The following is an 18713-nucleotide window of genomic DNA, read 5'->3' as shown; positions in this document are numbered from 1 at the left end:
CTCTTGTCACGATAAATGTTTATTTAATAAACGAATAACGAATTTCACAACAACAACAACAACAATTACATCCGGTTCTTGTTTAATTTAAACAATTTGTAATTTTATGTTTTATGTTTGTACAAAAAAAAAAAAATCTTTAAAGAAAAATTATACTCGACTATAATAAATTATTCGTAAAATGAATTTTCCGGTTTTTTATGGATGGAAGGGGAAGGAGGGGGGAAGAAAAAAATCTTTTTCCGGTTTAACAATATTTACTTTTTTTTTTTTTATAACTATAACGGAAATTAATGTTATCTTTATTTTATTATTAAAGATTATCTTATGTTGAATGAAATGTGTGTGCCGTTTTTACCAACTTAAATTTTCTTGATTCCGCCATTTTTCCAAAAATTTTTTTTCGTTTCAAAAAAAATACGGTTTAAAAGGTTTTAATTATTTTTTTATCCCTTCTTCCTCACCCCACGCCTCCCCTCTTCCCTCTCATCCCCTCCCGTTCACGTTACTTTTTCTTCGGTAGAAATAAAAAAAAAAGAAAAAAAAGAAAAGTTAATTTAATAATTTGTACGAATGGAAAAAAAGGTTGAAAATAAATTTTGAAAAAAAAAGAGTACTTAAGTAGTTAAAGTTTTAAAATACCTGAAAAAAAAGAAAGAAATAATAATAATAATAAATAAATAAGAAAAGAAAAGAAAAGTAATAAAAAGAAAATAAAAAAAATATAAATTTTTACACTTTTTTTAAAAAAGAGGGGTTGGGAGTGGAGAAACACGAAGCGTGGTAGAGGGGAAATGATGGTACGAGGAAAAGGTGAAGGGAAACTGGAGGGGAGGGGAGTAGGAACGATGATGGTAGGTCGGAATGGGTGAGAAAGAAACTGAAGAAGGAAAAGGTGGGGATGATGGTGGTGGCTGATGTGAGGGGCGGGGAAAAAAAAGTAAAGAAGAAAAATTTTAGTGGGAAACTAATGTGAGAATGATAAGGTTGGGGAGGAGAAAAGGGGAAAAGGAGGGGGAATTTTTTTTTCCTTCCGCAAAAAAATTACCATCAGGTTGGTAGCCCTGTTAAAAATAATTTAAAATGCAAAATTTTCTTTCCCGGTTTTTCGTTCTTTAATTTATATTTTTTTCTCCATCTCTCTCTCTCTCTCTCTTTTCCTTGTTTTTACTTTTTCCTTCTTACCTCCTCTTTTCGTCCCTCCCTCCCACCCTCTCTCCCTCTATTCCTTTTTTTTTTATCTCAACGTTCGTTTTATTCCTTTTTCGAGTCTTATTATTTATTTATTTACTTAAAATTTATTTATTTTTTACATTTATTTAAATGAAATGATTTTTCAAAGGAAAATAAAAAAAAATAAAAAAACATTTTCAAAGGTTTTCTCCTTGATTTTATTTTTAAAAAAATTTCTGAAAGTAAAAGATGAAAAAGGAAAAAAAAAATTTAAAAAGGATAAGAAATTATTATTATTTACAAGGTTACAAAAATTTTCCTTTGTCGCATTTTAAACTTATTTTGAATTTGAAAAAAAACAATATGGCGGATTTGACGAGCGCGACGGTTAATAAAAAAAAGGAAAAAATTTTTTTTTTTTTTAATTTACATAAATTTTGGCTCACGTATATAATATGTCTGATAACGTTATCAGTCAGACGTTTTTCCTTTGATATAATTATAATATCTTAATGCATTATTCAGGTACGAAAACTAATTTTTTTTTCTTTCTCCGACGTTTATCATAATAAAAAACGTTTCGATACTATAAAAACAAAAAACTATTATTATTATTATTATTATTATTATTATTATTATTATTACTTGCATTAAAATTCAATAGGAAAGTTTTTTTTTTTTTTTTATTATTGAAATTTTCTTTCTTTTGTACTTAGATTTTCTTTTGTGCATAAATAAAAAAAAAAAAAGTCATTCGATATTTTTCTTTTTTTTTGTTTTAATTAATTTAGATTAAAATTTTTTTTTTATGGAAAAAGGGGGAGGGGGTAGGGAAGAGGGAGGGAGAGATAGATAGAGAGAGAAAGCGTTCTGCAATTTTTTTGAAAAATTATTTTATTTTACAATTACTGAACGAATTCTCCCCAAAATTACAAAAAAAAAAATTCAAACGTTCGGCTGTTTTTACCCCCTCCCGATTCCCCTTTTCCTCCCTCTCGCCCCTCCCCCGAAAACGAACGAAAAATTTCAATTTGATTGATTACTCCGATAAAATTTCGCATGTAATTACGTAATAACGATAATTTTTTTCAACCAATGAAAAACGATTATAATAAAATGTAAATCGCTCTCTGATTGGTTGATAAACACGACCAATCAAAAAATTCGATTTTTTTTCTTTTATGACGTAATCATCACGCTTAGGTATATATATACAGATTTAGTTTGTTTTTGTTTTAAACGCGTAACATTTCTCCATCGTGAATGTTTGTTTTTTTTTTCTTTTTTTTTTATTCGTGGAAGCAGTAAAAGCGTAATGAAAATTTTAAAAGATGGAAGAAAAAAAAAAAGTAAGTTTACAGAAGATTAAAATTGATTTTATTTTTATTTTTTCTAGTTTTTAATAATTAATAAATCACTTTCGAAACATTTTTACCTTTTTTTTTTTTTTAAATAATCTTTTTTTTCTAAAAATATTTTTATGTTTTCGCCATAAAAAAAAAAAAACATCTTATTTAAAATCCTTTTACTTAAAAAAAAAAAAAAACCACAAACGTCAGTTATTTACGACGTCTTCAAACTTTATACATACAAACAAATTTTATTATTATTATTATTATTACACGTGTAAATAACAAACGAATTTTGCACCTGTCTTGTCTCTCTCTCTCACACGCGCGTATTTATTTTTAACAACAATCGATTCAATTGACTTTTACGATTTTGATTTTTTAACTTTACAAAAAAAAAAAAAAAAGAGACGTGGAAGGAGAGGAAAATTTTTTTTATATATATGACGTATTTCCGTTTTCTAAAAACTCATTACCCCGCACTTTACGACCCTCGATTAAATTAATTAATTAATTAACAAACTGTATATCAATATCGAAAAAGTTTATCCCTTTTAATCCGTTGTAATACACATACATCATTATTATTATTATCATCATCATAGTGATTATTATTATTATTCTCGTCATTATAATAATATTCTCATTTAACATTATTTTCCGTATTATTAAAGCCTTTCAAAAAAAAAAAAAAAGAAAATTATTGAAATGAATTTTTCGATATATCGATTGATAAATCGTATTTTAACGATAATGATAATGATAATAAGTTTTAAAAAAATGGGGAGAAGGGGAGGGGGTAGGGGAGTAAAGGAAATCGAAAACTCGAATGAGGAGTTATATAATAATATAAATCAATTGTGTCAGGTGTTAAAATGACAAATTAAAAAAAAAAAAAATTGTTACAAAATAAATTCGTTTCCGGTTTTTCATTTCCGGTTTATAGAGTAAAGAGTAAGAAGAAAATTTTTTTTTTATTGTTGTTATTGTTGTTGTTGCAACCGGAAGAATAAAAGTAAAAGATTTTAAAATTTTGTAGAGAAAATAATAATTTAAATTTTATTATTTATTTCCCCCTTCGGGGTCATTAACAAAGAAAAAAAATAAAGTTTTTGATAATTTTTATTTATTTATAAGAATGATAAGGATATTTTTATCATCATCTGAGTTTAATTATGAATTGACACTATATTATTATTATTATTATTATTATTATTATTAAAATAAATTATTAGAGTATTAATAATAAAAGAAAAATAATTCGATTGTGATAAATAATTTATTTATTAATTTATTTGGTGGTTTTTGCCGTCGTTCGACATTTTTATTTAAAAACAAAAAGAAAAAAAATTATCTTAATGCTAATAATATATTTTAAAAAATGTCAAATAGATGAGATACATAAACAAAATAAAAAAAAAATTTATTTGTCTGCTTCCACGTTTTCTTTTCTTCTCGTCGAAAATTTTTTAAATAATGAATTTTTTTTTTTTTTTTGGTATTTCGACACTTTTAAATTTTTTACTCTTTGGGTTTGTTTAAATTTTATAAAATCGGTTATAAAAAAAGAAAGAAAGAAAACCGGAAATGAAATTTTTTTAAATATTTTCCAACGCCTTTTAATTTAACAACAACAAAAAAAAAGATTTTAAAATTTTAAAAAATTTAAATTTGGCGGGGGGAGGAAAAAAAGAAAAATTCGAATCGGGAAAAATTTTGTTAAATAAAAATGTTTACGTCATCATCATTATTATTTTGAATTCGTACGATGATGACATCATCAAGTTTGAAAAAAGCGTTTAAAAAAAAGACATTTTCAAATTTTTAATCACTTTTGATTTTCTAAAAAAAAAAAAAAAAAAAAAACTAAATTCCCGAAACGGTAATAAAAGACAAAAAACCTTTTCTAGAACAAAAAAAAAAAAAAAAAATAATTGCTAAGGGATCTCTCACGAAACCGAATAGAATTTCTTTCAATGAATATATTACGGGGGGTTCAAGGTCAAATTTGAAAGAGATATCAAAAAGGAAAAAAATGTGATAAGAAAGAATCCCCTTCTCCCTTCTCCCTCCTACCCCCTTTCTTTTTTCGCAATCCGAAAAAAAAATCGTCATTCGTAAAAATTATAATAAAAAACATCCGTCGGAAATACAAATAATAATAATAATAATAATTGTGAAAGACAGTTTAAAAAAGTTAAAGGAGATTTTCCAAAATGGTTTACACGTGTTTTTTTTTTGTTTCGTGTGACTAACTGTCTCGTCGAATTATAGTTGCACGTGCCGCATATGAAAATCAAACGCAACGTCAACGTTTTTTATAATAAAAAAATTTTTATTTCCCTCGTTTCCCCTTCCCCTACTTTTTTCCCACCTTACCACCTTTCATTATCTCTTTTACCCCACCACCAATCTCCGTCACGCTTTCTTTCACTCCATTTTCTCATTCTCCCGTCAACGCAACCAATCAATGCCCTTTACGTCACCTCATTTCTCCTCGAAACTGACCAATCACCGCAACCCATTTCGTCTCATCATTTTTTCCTTACCCCTGACCACCATTATCGCCACTTCTCATACCATTTTACTACATATATATATCATTTGTCATTAATTTTGAAAAAAAAAAAAATGGAGGGAAAATCAAAAAAAAAAAAAAAAAAAATGGAAAAATTCGAAAATCGGAAAAAATTACTTGAAATAGCGATGATGATAGTAATAATGATGATGATAATGATGAAGGAAATGATGATAATGATGATGATGATGAAAAATGTCATTTTTATTTTTTTCATTGATTTTTGATATCGTTTTCTCTTATTTGATTCGTACTCGATTTTCCTTCCAATTTTTTTTTTTTTTTTTCGATATCTCGTTTTTGCGATTAAAATTCGAGATATATATATAAAATTAAAAAATCATGATATCATTTCGACTTTTCGATTTTTTTACAAAAAAAAATTATTATTATTATTATTATTAATTTTTTCTCTCGAAATAAAAAAAAAAAAAACCGATGATTGAGAATTTTTTATTTTTATTTTTTACCCGGAAGTTTATTTACTTATCGTGCTTTCAATTTCCCCCTTTAACGTCGATTCTTCGTTTCCGGTTTATTTTATTTAATAATAATGATGATGATGATGATGATGATTTAAAAATTTTTTTCTACTCTCGATTCCGTTTAATTTTTTTTCTTTTTTTATTAGACAGTAATGATAATATTTTAACTTTACTGGGGGAGGGGGGACGCTGGGGGCGGGACGGAAAGAGGGGGTCACGATTTTTTACCTGGTCGACGTAAAACGAAAAAAAAATTATCCGACATATTTATAAAAAAAAAAAATTTATATTAAACCTTTTTTCTTTTTTGTCGCCACATGTACAATAAACTTTTTTTTTATTTTTTATTTTTTTAAGCTCTATCTGACTTTTTCAGGCACAAAAATCCACTCGTAAATCCAAAAAAATCTTTTTTCTCACACTTTAAATTAAAAAAAAAAATCTACCGTTAAATCATCATCATTATTATTATTTTTTTTTCTTTTTTCCAACCTTTTAAAATAATATATATAAATATAAAAATTTAATCTTCTAATAATAAAAAAAAAATTAAAAATGAAAAATACGAACGTTGAAAATTACAAAAATGCCACGCACACGCACTCACACACGCAAATACATATGAAATGTCTAAAAAAGTGGCAGGAGACTAACGTCTTATTAATAATAATAATAATAATAATAATAATAATAATAATGTGAACAAAAATATTCGTTTATTCTTGTTGTTGAATCAAATTTCAAAAGTGCCCATTCGCGCGGAGTCGCAAAGAGTGGGGGAGAGAAGGGGAGGGAAGGAAAAGAGAGGGGGAAGTAGAAAACCGGAAACAGGATTTTCCATTTTTGAATTTAAATATTTTTTTTTTTATATTAATGCATAATTTTTATTATTATTACTCAACACTCGAAAATATTGAATTAATTAATTATAACCTGTGATAATAGAAAATTTCAATTTGTTTTTCATCTCGTTTTAATTTTTTTTTTTTATTTCCTCTTCTTCTTCATTTTAATATATTTCCTCTTGTTGTTGTTTGTTGTTTGTTGCTGTTGTTGTTGTTGTTCATATGTAAACAAACCCAAAAAACACGAGTCGAAACTTTTTTTTTTTCTCTAAAAAAAAAACAAACTTTAAAGACTTTCATAATAAATTTTAAAACCCTTCCTTTCCCTCCCCCTCCCCCAAAAAAAAAAACAAATTTACTTCGAAAAAAAAAAAGTTTAAAAAATGGCTGTTTTTAAATTAAAAAAAAAAATAATAATAATAATAATAACGTAATATATATTTTTTTAAAAGTTTTAAGGCGCATATTTTCAAAACGCGTACCCCCGTAAAAATATTAAAATAATAATAATAATGATGATGATGATAATGGGGATGGAAAAAAAAACAAACCACGTCTTCTCCTATTATTATTATTATTATCATCATCGTACATTTTTCGAGTGTAAAAATTACATTATTATTATTATTATAATTTTGTTTTTTTAAAATTAGTTTCGTAATTGAATTTACATATATATATCCACGTACGTACACGTATTCGTTTGTTGTTTGTTTGTTTGTTTGTTTGTTTGTTTGTTTTTGTTATAATATTTTGTTTTGTTTGTTTTTTTTTTTTATACGTATCCCGTTAAAAATTATTTATTACTTTCCGCGGAAAAAAAGTTAAAAAAAAAAAAGTTCTTCGGATGATTAACTGCTTTTGTTTATTAAAAAAAAAAAAAAAAGAAAATTTTTTTTAAACGGAATAATAATAAACTTACAACCAGGTTTGTTTTTTTCGTTCGACCTATGCTTTATTTCCCCTCCCCTCCCCTACTTCATCCATCCCCACTATCATTCGCTTCGTTTGCTACTCCCATTTTTCAACCTCAACTCACACTCCCGTGAGTTTTTCATATCTCTTTCCCCTTACATTCTTTCTAACATTTCCCCCTCAGTTATTTATCTCTCACACCATCACCTCACACCTTTTCGCTCCTCCCCTTTTTTCCCCGACCGCCACTTTAAATTTTCTTACGTCAACTCTTCATCATTAACTCATTCCACTTTGCATATTCCTCCTTCTCATTTTCACAACGTAGTAGACTCCACCCACTTTTCCCCTCATACTCATTTAATGTTTAACTTTTCGTTCGACGCTTTTCCACCCCATTCTTCTACTTTTTTTAATACTCCTCATCTCGTTTTCCTCCCCCCCCTTCCCCCCGACTTGCAACGACACGACGATCCAACAAGAAAATAAAATTATCCAATTATATTTTTAATTTAAAAAAAGTTTGTTCTTGTTTGTTTCTCGTTTGTTTCTATTTATTTCATTTTTTTTTTTTGTAACAAAATAAAAAAAAACTTTTTATTTATTAATTTATTTTAAATATTTAATTATAAATTTTATTTTATTATTATTTTTTATTCATTATAATAATAATAATGTCGACTTAAAAAGCGTTCGAGTGTGTGTTTATGTAGACACATTTGTAAATGTATGTTGACATAATTTCATGATGACGACTTATTCAAAACGTTTCCTTTGTTGCTTGTTTCCTTTTTTTAAAAAAATAAAATGGAAACAACCGTGTATAGTAAAGATGATTCACAAAGGAAAATAAAAAAGGAAAAAGAATAAGAGAGAGAAAAAAATATAAAAAAAAAGAAAAAAAAAAAAAGAGATTAAAATTTCGAGTGTAAAATTTTTCCTTTTTTTTTTTTCAATTTTCCTAAAGTTTCTTTCTCCTCTTTTTAAAAATTTTTAATAAAAAAAAAAAAATGGCATCCGACATCGTGGTTTAAGAATTTTATTTATTTTTTAAATTTAATTTAATTTGCTTATTCGAAACGGAAGTAAGTTGAAAAAAAAAAAAAAAAATTGTACATTTATTTAATTTTTTTTTTTTTTAATCGGAGAATTTATAATTAATTTCCGGTTAATAATTTATCTGAGTCAGGTTTACCAACTTGAATTTACTTTTTTTTTTAAAAATTAAATTTTTTAATGGTCGTAATTTCTAGAACTCCCCCTCCCTCCCCCCAAAAAAAAAATTCGAGAAAATTTTTAAAAAATAAATCCGAGTGAATGCGAACGTTTATATATCATTATTTGAATTATGGAATCACGTGTCAGAAGAATCAAAAGTTTTCACACACACACAAACAAAAAACTTTTTCCTATATTATTATTATTATTATTATTATTATTATTATTATTAGTAAGTTTTTTAAATAAAATTGATTCATTGCATTTAATTTTAAAAGTTCTTATCGAAAATGAAAATATTTATATAGATAATATAAAATACGAATTTAAATATTAATCATTTCCTGTAAATAAAAAAAAAACTTTTCCTTTATTATTATTATTATTATTATTAAAAAAGTATACGATCCCTCCGAGGAAAAAGGTTTTAAGGAGAGGGGAACGGGGGAAGGGGGAAGAGAAGAAACACGTGTGCGAATAGAATAAATCGTTTAAAAAAATTTGAGTGACCTGTTAATAAAAAAAAAAAAAAATTACATTCCAGGAAAAAAAAATAATAATGATGATAAAATGTTACGTCATCATTTTTAAATCGTTGAAATTTCCCTTCTTGCTTTCCCCCCCCCTTTCCACCTTTCTCTCTTTCCCTTATTAATACGTATTCGTTGAAAATTTAAATTATTCATTATTAGTTTTTTTTTTTTTTGAACGTATATAAGTTAATTTAATAATTTCCATAAATCAAAACTGGAAAACTGGAGAATTTTCCAGTAAAAAAAAAGTAAAAAAAAATTTTTCTCCTCTCATTTTTCTTTTCGTCATCATCTCAACAGCTTTTTGATCTTTGGAATAAAAATCTCGCGTTATCAATTTCAAAAGGCTTCTCGGATTTTCTTCTCCAGATGTTTCTTCACTTTCTCTCTCTCTCTCTCTCTCCCTCCGTTTATTACGTATGAAATTTTTTTCCATGGATTTTTTTCCATGGAAATTTTTTATTATTTTCATTACATTTTTTCTCGAAATCGATTGTTTAATGATAATAATAATAATAATAATACATGAACGATTTTAAAAGAAAAATAAATAAATGGCAATTTTTTTTTTCTAATGCCACGTTTTTTTTTTAAATTTATTTTAATGTTTTGTTTTTTTTTGTTACGATGCGAATCATATTTTTTTTGTTTGTTTTATCCTCAAAATATCTGGAGGAAAAGTCAAAAAGGGGAAAAAAAAATATGTCAAGGAAACTAGGGGGAAGGACTTGAGAAGGAGAAGGGAAGGAGAAGTGGGGAGTGAGGGGGGAGAGTGGAAGAAAAAAAATGAAAAGATTTTTATGCTTTTACCCCCAAAAAAAAAAAAAAAAAAAAAAAAAAAAAAAAACAAAAACGTCAGATTTTAATCCAAATTTAACAATGTTTTCTTTTTTTTTTAAATTTCCATTTTTTTTCTTTCCTTTTTTCCTTTTTTCCTTTTTTGTCCTTGTTTTCCTTTTTTTCTTAATTTTTTCTGATTGAAAAAAAAAAAACTTTTACAATTAAATTAATTTAATCGAATTTTAAAAAATTTTTTAATTAAAAAATAAAATGATAAAATTTTTTTTCTTTTTTTTACGCGTTTGTTTGTTGTTTGTTCTCTTTCTAGATAAAAAATACGTTCGTATCTGCGGGAACGTGTCCAACCTTTTCAAATAAAAGAAAAAGAAAAAGAAAAAAAAATACGTAAAATGTAATAAATAATAAAAAAAAAAAAAAAAACTTGAGAAAACTTAATAAAAATAAAATAAAATTTTTTTTTTTATAAAAAAATTGATATTTACGATACAATGAAACAAACAACAAAGTAACAAACAAACAGACAAACAATGGAAGAGAAAAAAAGAAAGAAAAAAAATTATTATTTTCGGATTATTATTATTATTATTATTATTTTCTTTTAAAAAAAAAAAAAAAAAACCTTTCGAAGTAGAAAAAAAACATTTCGGACGAAGAAAGAGAAAAAGAGGGGGAGAGAAAGGGAGTAAAAAGGAAACGAGTGTTTAAGAACTAAATCCGACGATTTAACAATGTTTTCATACAATCCAACAAACGCAAACACACACACTCATCATTTTCCTCATTTTATTCTATACAACAACAACAAAAAGATTTTATTGATTTAAAAAAAATTAAAAAAAATTTTATTCGAGACTTTGTATCTCAAAAAGGTTTCTTCCTTTTCCTAAAAAAAAATTTACATACCTTCATTTTGCCCCCCACCCAACCGCCCGCCCTCCCAAATTTCGTACCACCTCCTTACCTTCTTTATCTGACTCTTCTCTTAAAAAAAACGAATTTTCTTAATTTTAATTTTCTAAATCCGCTCCTGAAATATTTCTGTTGATAAAAAAAAAAGAAAGGAAAACATCAGCAACAACAACAATAACAAAAACAACAACAAAAAAAATAACAACAACCAAAACAAAAATAACAACAACAGCAACAAAAACAAAAATGACAATAACAACAACAGCAACAAAAACAAAAATGACAATAACAACAACAGCATTCACAACAACAACAATAACAACAACAACCGGTTGTTGTTAATTTTTGACTTTAAAAAGAAAAAAAAAAACGTTTTTCGTTTGTTACTGTAAAAAAAGGTAAAAAGCGATTTCGAATGAGAATTAAAGAGAGACGGGAGGAAGGGGAGAGGAGAGGAGGGTGAGGGAAAAAGAGGAAACGGAAAAAGAAGGTTAAGACTGGAAAAACACGGTAACGCCGCCAATTGTACCAAAGTTTAATTTTTTTTTTTTTTTTCGAAAACGTTCAACTTCATTTCTCCAGTTAAGAGAAAAAAAAATTTTCCTTTTGTTTTCCTTTATTCGAATGGATGGGAGAGGGAGTCGTGTGCGAAGGGGGGGTTAATGGGAAGGGGGAAAGAGATACAAGAGGAAACCCTTTAAATTTAATCCTTACGTGTGTTTTTTTTTTAACGTTTCTTTTTTTTTTGTTCGTTCCAGGTTTTTTAAATTCAAACACGGATTCATATTTAAGATCTCCAGCAAATTACGGATTGATGGACCAAATAGCGGCATTACACTGGATACAAGAAAATATAGGAGTTTTCGGTGGGGATCCGACAAATGTAACAGTTTTAGGTCACGGAACGGGAGCCGCTTGCGTTAATTTTTTAATGGCTTCAAGCGCCGTACCTGACGGTAAGTAAAACAAACAAACAAAAGTTTTCCCCAACCGCATTTTCTTTTATTTCATTTTATTAGGTTTTAAATCATCCTCGTTTTTCTTTCTTTCTTTCTTTTTTATTACCTAAAAGTTTTAAAAAATCGATCGGAAAATAATGGCTCCAGGAATAAATAAAAAAAAAAAAAATTTCTCCAAAAAAAGAAAGAAAATTTTTTTTGAAAAATTAATCGCTTAACTTTATTTTAAACAATTAATATCGATTTAATAAAAAAACATTTTCGTTAAACACACGTCAGAGTATAGTAATAATAATAATAATAATAATAATAAAATATTCTCCATGATCGATTCGAAACCTTCTGAATAAAATTTTCTCCAGAAAGAAAATTTTCGCCCCTTAGAATATACAATAAATAATAAATTTTTAGAATAAAATATTTTACCCTTAAATTAATGACGTCATCGTTTTTCCCGGAAAAAACTTTTTTTATTGTTGTAATTTTTTGGGAGAAAACCATATTGTCCAAATCACGGACCTGGATAATTTTAAATATTGGGTCGGATAATATTATCAAATTTAAATCAAGATGTCGGAATGACCTTTTCCGGTGACCTAGTAAAAAGCTTGGAGCATTAAAACAGGTTAACGAATGAATCTGCATAAATTCCTTCCAAAAAAAAAAAGGGATGAGGGGGAAAAACGTTTAAAAATGTCATTTTCGAACGTGGGAAAAATTATAATAATAATAAATATACGTAAAAGCGTCGTCGTCTGCTTTTTTTTATTTTCCGTTAGAAGGTTTCACTTTTAAATTAAACATAATTAAAGTTTGATTTTACGTAGTCAGTTTATTTAACGAGTTTAACACGAGAATTTTAAATAATAAATTAAAATAAAGCAACAGCGACAGAGACAATGATGACGACAACAAAAACTATGACGTCGATAGCGACAACGACTACGACGACAGCGACACCGGCGACAAAAATAACGACGACGACGATTTCCGTTTGAAGAAAAGAAAACGGGTGAGAAATATATAAAGTAATATAAAATGACGTTTGAGATTATCATTAATCAAATGGGGAAATGATTCTTTTTACGTTTTTATTTTTTAAAAAAATTTTTTTCCCTCAAGGTCATCATTATTTTTTTTCCGTATACCGCCGAATGTAGTTTTGTTTATGGGTGGAAATATGACGTCATAACGAAATTTAAACATTGAATAAAATAGAAATTAATCGAATATCGTGGAATTTATGATTTGAAATTAATTCTGTCGTATTTTCGCCACGAAAATTTTATTTATATATACGTAATCCGGATAATTAAAAAAGAATTAAAATCACCTTAAAATAATCGGTAAATGGGGTGGGGGTGGGGGTGGGATTTAATCAGAAAAGTCAAAACGAATCCCCCTTTTTCAAAATATCCTTCGAGCTAAATAACAAATTATTCAACCAACGGTAGAATTTAACCAGATATGCTTAAAAAGAAACTCTGTGATGTCGTTTTATAATTTGTAGGTTTTAATGAGAATTTTTAACGAATTTTCCGAAGATAAAAAAAAAAAATGGCGGAGGATTATTAAAAAGGATTACAAAAATTATCGATTGATGAATACGTTAAAGAAAAAAATATTCCAGATATCGTTTTTTAAGATGATGACGAGTTCAAAACTCAAACGAATGAAAAATTCGGCGGCCATTTTTTTTTTTTATCTTTCCAACGGTTATTTTTTTGTGACGTCATGTAAAAAAAAAAGGGAGAGTGAAAGAGAGAGAGAGAAAAATAACAAAGAAGAGAATAATTTACGCAGACATAAATTTAAACGAATGATTTTATGTTTTCGGTTGTACGCACAAAATTGTTTGTTAATGCAAATTTCAACGATATCAACAACAATAATAATAATAATGATAATAATAATAATAATAATTTTTAAAAAAAGAAACGGTTAAAAATTTATTATCACCGTCGTCTGCTCGTTTTTTTTTTTTTAAATCTATTTTCACCGACGTATAATAATTTTAATAGTTTTTCACGTCGTTTTTCTTTTGCCACGTTGAAAAAAAAAACGCTGTTATTCCGGGGTGGAGGAGGAGGAAGGTTTTAAGTCACGTTAAAATAAGGGGAGTAATAGTAAAAGGAGTGGGGAGAAGGGGAGGGGGGTAAAAGAGTTTTGTTAATTAATTTAAAATTTTTTTTTTGTTAATTTCACATTTCAAACGCACACTTTTCAACGATTCGAGCCTTTTTTTTTTATAATCCTTTTCCACTTTTGTCCTTCCAACCCTTTTCCTCCCCCTCCTCCTCTCTCTCCCCTCGGTTAAAAAAAAAAAATTTTAATTGGAAAATAAAATACATAAAAAAAAAAAAAAATGATCACACTTAAAACAAATAATATTAATTTTTATTTTGTCCGAGTTTCTCTCTTTCTCTCTCTCTCTCTCTCGTCAAGATGAGAGGAAAATGATCCTTTCGGATTAAAGGTTGAAAAAGGTTTTTTTTTTTCATTTTCATTACGTCATAACAACGACCCAAACAAAATCCCCTTTCCTCCCATCCCTCCGCTTTTTTTTTATTCACGTTTTTCTTAACTTTTCCTTTTTTTTTATTCTACCTTATCCTTTCACAACTATCCGCCATCTTTTTTTCCTCCCTTCTCCTCCTCCTCCTCCTTCTTCTTCTTCTTCTTTTAAAATCTCGATTTTTTTATTTTCTCTTTTGATTTTATTATTACTCCCTTGAAATGTCTTCTTCTTCTTCTTATTACTTTCGTTCGAAATTTTTATTATTTTTTTTTCTAAAATTTTTTCTAGACTTTTCCCTTTTTTTTTAAAAAAAAATGACTGGTATTAATTAATCTGAACTTAATAATAAATTTGATTAATATTATTATTATTATTATTATTATTATTTTAAATTACGATTGATATTAATTAAGTGTTAATTGAACTTTTTAAAAAAGAATAATGATGACGATGATGAAGAAGAAAAAGGTAATTAAGTCATTTAAAATTAATTTTTTTTTATCTACTCGTGGCAAAAGAAAGAAAAAAGTAACAAAAAATAAAAAGGAAAATTTTTTTCCTTTTGGGAGAAAAAAAATTTTCTTTCTTTATTTCTTTCTTTCTTTCTCAAAGGACAAATTATGAATGCCATCATCTTTGTCTTGACGTAATTAATCATTTTTATATATTTTTTTATTTCATTGTTTTAAAAAAAAAAATTACACTTTCTTTGGATACGTAAAAAAAAAAAAATAGTTGGAGCCACGACGACGACTACGACGACGATAATAATAATGATAATTAAATAATATTTTATTTAATTCCACTTCTCGTTCGTCCCACGGGATTAAATCCAAAAAAAAAAAATTAAATCTCTAATTTAAAAAATAATGTTAATAATAATAATTTACTTACGTGAATTTTTTTTTAATATTATGACGTCATCATTCAAGTGGCGTCAGAAACGTATCGACAAAATTTTTTCATCGAATTTTACTTTTTCCTTTTTTATCTTTCCCCCCACTCTCGCTTCCACCGTAAAATTTTTTAATATTTATCCGTGTGTGTGTGAAAGTGAAAAAAATATTTAAATAAAAGCAGAAGACATTTTTTTATTTTTTATCGATTATTATTATTATTATTATTATTATTAATAAATTCTCACGATATATATTTTTTTTCCAATATGTGATGAAAAACGTGGAAGGAACAACAACAACAACAACGAAATTCGTTTTTTTTTTTTTCAATAATATAATTCCAACTGAAAATATTTTATTATTATTATTATTATTATTATTATTATTATTATCATCATCATTATCATCATTTCTGTAGAATTTTATTTTTTAGGAATGTTCAAACACGCACACACACACACGCGCGCGCGAATTGAATTCATTTCCGAAAAGAGAAAGGTTCCGGTTTGGGAAATGCGTGTGACGTCAAAAAAAAAATTAATTTGAGGATGTTGAAACGCACTTCCGGTTTTTTGTGTGTATAAAAGAATTCGTGAAAAGGCACCTTTTAAAAAAAAGTTTTTTTTTCGTTATCCGACATTTTTAATAAAAAAAAAGAAATTAAAGAGAAAAGAAAAAAAAGGAAAAAAGGAAAAAAAGTTTTTTTTTATTACGTAATTTTTTATTTTAAAATTTAAAATAAGAGTAGTAGCAGAAGATAATAAAATAAAGTAATAAAAAAGAAATTAGATGGAAAAAAAAAATATATATATATATATAAAGAATCTCGAGGTGAAGGAGGAAGAAGAAGAAGAAGAAATTGTTTCGAAAGTACAAAAAAAAGGGAAAAAAAAAATTAAATGGAGGAAATGGTGTTGAAGAAATGTTACGAAGGAAAAAGGAATAAGAAGAAGAAAGAAAAAAAAAGGAAATAAAAATGATAAGATAATGAATGATGAGGAAGGAAGGGAAAGAAAATGACGTGAGAGAGAGAGAAAGAGTGAAGGGGCGAAAGGTAGGGAGAAATCGACGGGGGGAAAGTGAGAGAGAGAGGAAGTAGGAAGAAGTAGGAGTGGGAGAAAGTGGGGAAAAGGATAACAGGAAAAAAAAAATTTTTTTATGTATGCGTATATATGCGCACACGTATGCAAACTTAATTATTTTCCTCCCCCCATCACTTTTTCCCTTTCGCTCTCGTTTAAAAAAAAATTTTCCTTTTTTCCTTTGAATATTTTATTCGTATTTATTTTATTTACCTATCATTTACACCGACGCTATAATTTTTATATTAAAAAAAAATCCCGTTTTTTCTCACTCGATTTTTTTTATTTTTATTTTCTCGAAAGGTTAGAAAAGGTTTGACAAAGGTAAAAAAAAAAGGTGTGGATGATGATAATGAGTGTGTGTGCGTGCGGGTGCAAACGCGAGTGCGAAAAAGTAATAAAACGTTAAGAGTACGAACGAGAGTTTATTTTAAATAAAAATAAAAAAAAATTATTATTTACTTTTCTTTTCCTTTCGTTACCCGACGCGCAAAAGAAAAAAAAAACGTGGAAGAAGAAAGAGAAAAAAATTTTTTTTTTTAATTATTTATTTATTTACTTTTTTTTGTTTAATTTTATTTTCTTCATTAATTTTTTTTTTTATTTTTCAATTTGTAATTATTAATCCTTTTCCTTTTTTCTTATTTAGAAGTAGGAAAAAAGATGAGAAATGGAACGGGGGTTGTAAAGTAAGAATGAGGAAAAATAAAGAAAGAGGAAAGGGAAGAGAGGGAAGGGGAGGATGTAAAGGAGTTGGGAGAAAAAAAAACTAAGACGAAATAGGGGGAAAATGAACTGATGGATGGAATAGGCGGAGGGAATCGGAGAAGAAAAGAAGATTAGTCATGAAGCAGGAAAAGGTGGAGAAGGCGAGGAAAAGGGGATTAAGAATTGATGAATAACAAAGGGAATAGGAAAGAATGGGGGAAAATATGAGGTTTGAGGAAGGAGAGGAAGGAGAAAAATACGAGGAGGGGAAAAAAGAATGGAAGGAAAGGAAAAAAACTGATGGATTAAAAAGAAGGGGGGAAAAGGTAAGATATTATGAAAAAGAAGGTGAAGGAAAATGGATGAGGAAAAAGAATAGGAGGAGGAGAAAATGAATTGATGGATAGAAGAGGCAGAGGGAATTGAATAGGGGAAAGAGATTAGATATGAGGCAGGAAAAGGTGGAGGGTAATGCGATGAGGAGGGGAAAAAAGAACTCATGGATAAAAGAGGCGATAGAAAAAAGAGGAGGAAGAAGAGAATGCCAGGAGGGGAATAAAGAATGGGAAATTTAAAAGGAGGGGAAAAAACTAATGAATTAAAAATACAAGGGGGAAAATATGAGATATGAAGAAAGGGAAGATGAAGGAGACTGAATGGGGAAAAAGAGTAAAAGAAGGGAAAAAAAATTGATGGATAAAGAAGGGGAATAGGAAAGGATGGGGAAAATATGATACGTGAGGAAGGAGAAGAAGGAGGAGAAAAAGAACTGTTGGATTAAAAAAAAGGGGAAAGGTAATGGATGGGGGAAAAATAAAAATGAATTTGAAAGAGGGGGAAAATATGATATATGAGGAAGGAGAAGGAGGAGGAGAATGATTGATTTAATAAAAATTTAAAATCAAAACGAAGGAGGGGAAAAATAATCTCATGGATGGAGGAATCGAATGAAAATGAAAATGAGGAGGGGAGGGAAGGGGAAAATGAGGGGTAATGAAATAGGCAATGTAAAATGTAAAATAAACGACAAATGTAATTAATTCGAATGAATTTTTGAACGTGAAATAGAAAACGCGGGAGAAAGTATTTGTAATATTAAACGAAACACACTCACACCCCCTTCCCTCCCGAAGGGATGTTTCCGCCATTTTAATACGAGGAATTTAATTAATATTAAATTGTTCCCTCTCCCTTCCGTTCCTCCCCTCAAACAAAACATTAATTAAAAAAAAAAAATTCAAATAGTTTTAATACGCACACGCATATAAATCCATATAAAATTATTATTAATATTTAATTTTTTTTTGTACGACAACCATTGTTTGTTTGCACACGTATGTACAAACACGGGAAAATTCCCTTTTTGAACTTTCATCGTGGCGTTAATTTTTTTTTAACAATCACACAAAAATTTTATTTATCATCCGGTAAATAGTTAAATTATTTTATGTTTTTTTTACAAAACGTGAAAATTTTATTTATTTGTTTGTTTGTTTGTTTGTTTGCTCCCTCGAACTCGTGTGTCGTTTTTAAAAAAAAAAAAAATTTTACCAAACGCCGTAGTTATTAATTTTCTTTTAATATTTAAAGGAAAAAAATATGGAGTAGAGGGAGGGGAAGGAAGGGAAATTCTTCTGCCACGATTTTTTTTTATTTTAATTACGAACGTGGTTTTAGAGTTGCCATGTAATCATTTTCGTAGAAAAGATATTATTATACACGAGAGTAAAAAAAAAATATT

General features: G+C 27.5%; 1 protein-coding gene across 1 annotated transcript in view; it reads left to right on the top strand.

Annotated features, from left to right (window-relative positions):
• Positions 1–18713, top strand: part of Phum_PHUM221080 (uncharacterized protein) — a gene marked incomplete at both ends in the record, with an annotated part of 49640 nt that overhangs the window by 11558 nt on the left and 19369 nt on the right. The window contains one exon of the mRNA XM_002425750.1: positions 11565–11766. Coding sequence (XP_002425795.1) covers positions 11565–11766 — 202 coding nt within the window. The remainder of the gene's footprint in view (positions 1–11564; positions 11767–18713) is intronic.

This window comes from Pediculus humanus, genomic scaffold (assembly GCF_000006295.1).
Source record: "Pediculus humanus corporis 1103172107574 genomic scaffold, whole genome shotgun sequence".
In the NCBI taxonomy this organism is placed as follows: Eukaryota; Metazoa; Arthropoda; class Insecta; order Psocodea; family Pediculidae; genus Pediculus; species Pediculus humanus.
The sequence above is the reverse complement of the archived record's forward strand: the minus strand, read 5'-3'. Positions and strand labels throughout refer to the sequence as shown.